Source organism: Myotis lucifugus, unplaced genomic scaffold, assembly GCF_000147115.1.
Source record: "Myotis lucifugus unplaced genomic scaffold, Myoluc2.0 scaffold_822, whole genome shotgun sequence".
Taxonomy (NCBI): domain Eukaryota; kingdom Metazoa; phylum Chordata; class Mammalia; order Chiroptera; family Vespertilionidae; genus Myotis; species Myotis lucifugus.
In genome coordinates, this window is record NW_005871870.1 from 130,903 (window position 1) to 136,530 (window position 5,628).

A 5,628-nucleotide genomic window follows, 5' to 3' on the forward strand; every position below is an offset into this window, starting at 1 on the left:
GGGTCTGAGGGTGGGCACCTGGGTGTGCCAGGCATGGAGTCAGGCACCACGCTTTGCCATCGCAGCTGAAGGATGCTGGACAAACTCCTTACACTTCTGAAATGTCCATTTCTTTATTACTAAAGACAGGCTTAATAATACTCACCTACATAAGGTCAGTGTGCGGGTGAGACAAGGTGAGGAGAGTATAATGCCCAGTGCTGCTCAGCCTGCTGTCTTTTTCATGCCCATGACGCACAGTCTCGGGCCAGTGAGCAGAGATTTGAGAAGCCAGAGGACTGGTGACCACATGGGCACCAGCTTTCCTGCAGGTACATGGGATCCAGGGACACAGGGACCCCACAGCTGCTGGTAAAGACCTGCTAATACGCTGCCTGCCTTGCACGCTGTGGCCAGAGCTATGCTAGCCAGGAATGGCCTGGCTGAGGCAGCTGAGGGAGGCAGGGCTGGCAAAGAGCTATGCCAATGTGGCCCTTGCTATTGCCATAGGAAGCTGCCAGGTGCGTGTCATCTGAAGCAGGAGCCTGTGAGTATGGGCCGGTGGCCACAGAAACTTCGGGGGACTCTCCCAATGATTGTCAACTCTTCTTAACACAAGATAACTCCACATCAGCTTTTCATGTAATTCATTAATTTTAAAACGTAATTTAAGATCACAGCTGTTTCACGTTTCTCTTATAAGAATTTAATTGGTATGCAATAGCACAGTTAATTAAATACAAATCAATAGTTTAAAACAACTAATTGATTCTTAATATGAACAGGGAGGAAAACTTAGTTCTGATATAATTAACTCCTATTAAATAAGCAATGAAATAGCAATTACGTCTTTACAACAATGTAAAGTTTATGGGTCCTTTAATAAACTTACAACCAGCGAGCAATGAGAGTCAAAAATTATGAAACAGGTATTATTGGGCTATTAAACATTTACCACTCGCCCTAAAGGGCCAGGGCTGTGTACCAGTGCCCGTCGGGATTGCTTAACCTGGGCTCCACCCCTCTCAGGGTCTGTGCTATAGAGGTTCATCCGAAAACTGGTCTTCCCATGATGCGTGGGCAGCATCATTGCCCGGGATGTGAGTACTTAGGCTGCAAACAGGACTAGGCAGAACCAGCACCGTTTAGCAGAAGGAAGGTCAGAACTTGGCAAACATGAGACCAGCATCCTTGGGTGAGGCATCGCTGGACGACCGCCTGGGAGCGAGGGAAGGACACCCAGCGAAGGCCAAACCCGTCGTGATCCGTGGCATTGGCAGCCCCAGGATTCCAGGCCTCCCCTGAGAACTGAGCCAGAAATCAAACCTGGATCCGGGCCTGAGCACGCCTCCCCACCAGTGCTTCGGCCTTGGATGGTCACGTTACTTCTCCGCGCCTCCGATTCTGAGACCAAAAGGAGGGAACTCATTTCTGCCTTGCCTGTCGCAGAGCTATTGTGAGTGTCTAATGAGAGAGTGACTATGACAGCGTCAGGAGAAAATAAGTCATTTCACGAAAGTTGAAGTAATACCACAGTATCGCCGTTATTACTAATAAGAACTTTAAAACCCTGAGGCTAGGAGAAAAGGCCCATCCGCACCCTCTGAAACTAAAGGAAAAGCCGTTCCATTCTCAAAGCTTTTTATTCCCCTCAGGAGGAAAGTCTCGCGTCTCCTCGACTCCTGTTCCGATGAATTACAATCTTCATTCGTTTCACCGCCCTCTCTCCCTCGCCCAATCCACTGGGCCACATATAAGCCCCCTGATTCCATTCCAACCTGGGCAGAAAACTGTTCGCTGCCCAAGATTTTCACGCTGGCCCTTTCATTAAATCAGCAGGACTGTGCCTGGGACCAGGGGCTCAGAAGTAATTTTTGCTTTTGTTTGTATGTGTGTGTATGTTTTTTTTAAAGGCACAGCGCAGACCTTCTGTCACTCACAGCCTAGAAGCCAGGAGGCCCTGGGATGAAACCTTTCCGTCTCCCTTAGAAACATACTCTTTCCTGATAAATATTTTTTTTAAGTTTTCTTTTCTTTTTTTTAATATATTTTATTCATTTTTTACAGAGAGGGAGAGAGATAGAGAGTTAGAAAGATCGATGAGAGAGAAATATTGATCAGCTGCCTCCTGCACATCTCCTACTGGGGACGTGCCCGCAACCCAGGTACATGCCCTTGACCGGAATCGAACCTGGGACCCTTCAGTCCGCAGGCTGACGCTCTATCCACTGAGCCAGACCGGTTTCGGCCTGATAAATATTTTCTTGCTCGGCAGTATTTCCCAAACCTTTGTTCTCCTCACACAGCGCCCTCCACACCCCCGTCTGCAGGTGGCCCTGCACTTCTTCGCTGTGACTTTTATTTTAAGGCGGGACAACTTGCTTCACGTGAATCATTTGCCACCTTCGGTGTCTCTGATGATTTATTACTCATACTAGTAAGTGTTCGGCCGAAGTCCACAGCCCCCACGTCCACGTGGAGAGGACTCCAACACCTTGCCGCTCTAAAAGGGGCATCTGTGCCCGGCCAGTGTGGCTCAGTGGTTGAGCATCAACCTATGAACCAGGAGGTCACAGTAGTTCACTTCCCAGTCAGGGCACATGCCCCGGTTGTGGGCTCGATCCCCAGTAGGGAGCGTGCAGGAGGCAGCCGATCAATGATTCTCTCTCATCACTGATGTTGCTATCTCTCTCTCTCTCCCTCTCCCTACCTCTCTGAAATCAATACAAATAATAAGTAAATAAATAAATAAAATGGGCGCCTGTGATCTGGCTCCACCCTCGGTCCCAGTGCGGTGTGACAGGGGAGGTGGCAGGCTGGAGGCTGGCCTAGCTCACAAAGTGCAGATCCCTGTGCTTCCTGTCACATCTGGGCATCTCTCCCTTCGTAGCCTGGTTAGTCAGGCCTGGCGGAGTTTCCCTGAATCAAAGCAGTTAGTTCCTGCTTCCCGGGTTCTCACCTGGGCTCCCGATTCGCGCCCCCTGCCCCATTCCAGCCCTGCTGGCGCCTCCTCCCTTGGACCCAGTGGCCTCTAGTGTTCCTCTGGCAAGCCTCCCGGAAGCAATCCCAAATGGATGGCTAGCTACTTCCCACTTCCCTAAGCCTCCAACCTGCTTGCTTTTGCAAAGACTCAGTGGCTGCTCCCCACTTCTCAATAAAGACGAGGCCAGAGAGCCCGCTCCCTTAACAAATTCCTGCAGTGTGCTTATCAGCGCCTTGTAATGTAGCTGCCTCCATAATTAAGACTAACCCACACGTGTCAAATTAAATGAGCCAGATACATTGAGAAATTGCCTCGCCCTCCATTTCTTTTCTTCATCAAGTGGTGGTGGTGGTGGTGGTGGGGTGTGTGTGTGTGTGTGTGTGTGTGTGTTTTACTTTTTTTCCTGGTCATTTGCAAAACTCAAACTTGGTCAGTGAGGCTCTTACTTCAAACAACTGGACATGCAACCACTCCCGGGGCAGCCTACTATGTTGAGATAGATTGAGCTGGGGTGGCAGCGACAGCCTACAGCAAGCATGTCAAACTCGTTTATTTGGCCCGTGTTAGCCTCTGAGTTTGACATACTTGGCCCACAGGGATCATCTGGATTCCACAGGTTGTCCCACACTCTAAATTTTTAGGAAAATTACACCCGCTCCATTTCCCTGGGAACTTAGGGGACTTTCCAGGAAGACCTCCAAGAAATGGACCTAAATCCATCAGCACCTCTGCCCCCAGGCCTCAGTGCTCCTGCCCCCAGTCGCCTCCTGGACTCAGTGCAGGAACTCAGACTCCCTCCCTCATTAGCAGCCGCTGCTGATGTGCTGGAGGTGGACATAAGAAGTCACTGGCAATGAGATTAAGATTTGTAGCAATTGTACGGCTCTGATGCTGAACAATCGCATTGCACTTGTAATGGACGGGCCAGCTCGGCCTGTCGTCAGCGTGCTGCGGTTTCAATACCGCTCGGGCAAGAGGCTATTTATTGTTCAGGGGGGCTCAGCGCCTCCTCACAGCTTGTACTTCCGCCCGACCCCCTCCTGGCGTGCTGCATTCCTGCCTCTTGAAGGCGGTTGTTAGGAAGGATCCACAAATACTGTAAGTAAACATCAAAGAGGCTTTGATCCTCCTGCCCTCGATATAGCAGGAGCCCCCGAAGAAAGAGCCAGGGCCTTGGATGAGGGAACTTAACACCATCAATTTGGGCGCCTGAGATGTGAGGCTGTTTGAAGTGAGGGCGGATTGGCCGCGCCTTCCGAGGAGGGACCGTGGAAGGAAAGGAAAAGAGGCGAGTGCCTTTGGATAAGGCACGCTCGGGTCTGCTTCTCTGGCTCTTTCCTGATAGTCAATAAACCCCTTTAAAGAATCAGGAGATCAAAGCCGGGGACCTCCCTGGGCCATGGCATTCAGCCACCGCCTGCCACGCTTTGTTTTTCCCGAGGGCAAGAACCGCCAAGCTTGACTCCTCTGTCTCTCCTGGGCCCTGGGCTCCCTTTCATCCTGCTGCTCTGCTGGGGGAGGGGGTGCTGGGCCACAGAGGTGGTTGGAGACATAGGGGAGAGGAGGAGCCCAGCCTGCCTCGGCTCCAGCCGCCTGCAAACACCCAGTGTTTTGGGAGAAGTGGTTGCACACGCTGCTCCGAGGGAGGTCCTTCTCTGAGAAACAGAGGGAGCGCCTGGGTACCCGGAGAGGCTGGCAAGGCCCCTGAGAAGGTGCAGTCACACTCCGCCTTCCAGAAATCATGCCCCTTATTCATTCCCCCCGTTCGTGGCGGCTGTCACATTTGTAGGACTTCTGAACAAAGAGGTGGGGGTGGCGAGTCTAAAAGAATCATGGGGCCCTAGCCAGTTTGGCTCAGTGGATAGAGTGTCAGCCTGTGGCGTGAAGGGTCCCAGGTTTGATTCCGGTCAAGGGCATGTGCCTGGGTTGCTGGCTTGATCCCAGTAGGGGGCGTGCAGGAGGCAGCCGATCAATGATTCTCTCTCATCATTGATGTTTCTATCTCTCTCTCCCTCTCTCTTCCTCTCTGAAATAAATAATATTATATATAATACTAAAAAATAATAAAATGAATAATGATATGTACCTCATAGGGTTGTGAAAATCAAATAAGGAATTTAACGGTTTACAATTATGCCTGGACCAGAGTGGGTGCAATGTAAAGGCTTGTGAAACAACTAAGTATATAAGAGCAGCAAGTGCCACATCCCCTGCAAAAGGGGTTCTCTGATCCCTGACCTGCTCCCGACTCACCCAGATCTGTTTCTCTTCCAGAGCTGGGCCTCCAGAAGAGAGGATGCTGTCTCGTGCTGGGCTACATGGCCAAGGACAAGTTTCGGAGAATGAATGAAGGTCAGTGAGAACCTGCCTACCCTCTCAGGAGTAATGTGGGGGGCGGAAACTATGCCCTACAGCTACAGGACCAAGAAAAGGAACCTGGGGCATCGAGAAAGGACAGCGGGCAGATCAGTTCAATTTCCACGAAGCTATTCATATAGTAACGTGGAGAGGAGCCGCTCATGCCTGAAACACAGTCTGCTGACGCTACAGCACTTTTCCTTATGGGCTATCTTTCCTCCTCCCTTTGTGTCCCCTCCTTCTCTTCCTCCGGCTTCCCTGCCTTTTATTCCCACCCACCCACCTGTTGCAATTAAATCTGCTTCTAT

At 50.9% G+C, this 5,628-nt stretch overlaps 1 protein-coding gene across 1 annotated transcript in view; it reads left to right on the forward strand.

The window, feature by feature from the left end:
* Positions 1 to 1,862: 1,862 nt before the first annotated feature.
* LOC102440876 (kin of IRRE-like protein 3) overlaps positions 1,863 to 5,628 on the forward strand; it is a gene marked incomplete at both ends in the record, with an annotated part of 83,648 nt that continues 79,882 nt past the window's right edge. Inside the window, 2 exon segments of the mRNA XM_023747251.1 lie at positions 1,863 to 1,899; positions 5,237 to 5,314. Coding sequence (XP_023603019.1) covers positions 1,863 to 1,899; positions 5,237 to 5,314 — 115 coding nt within the window.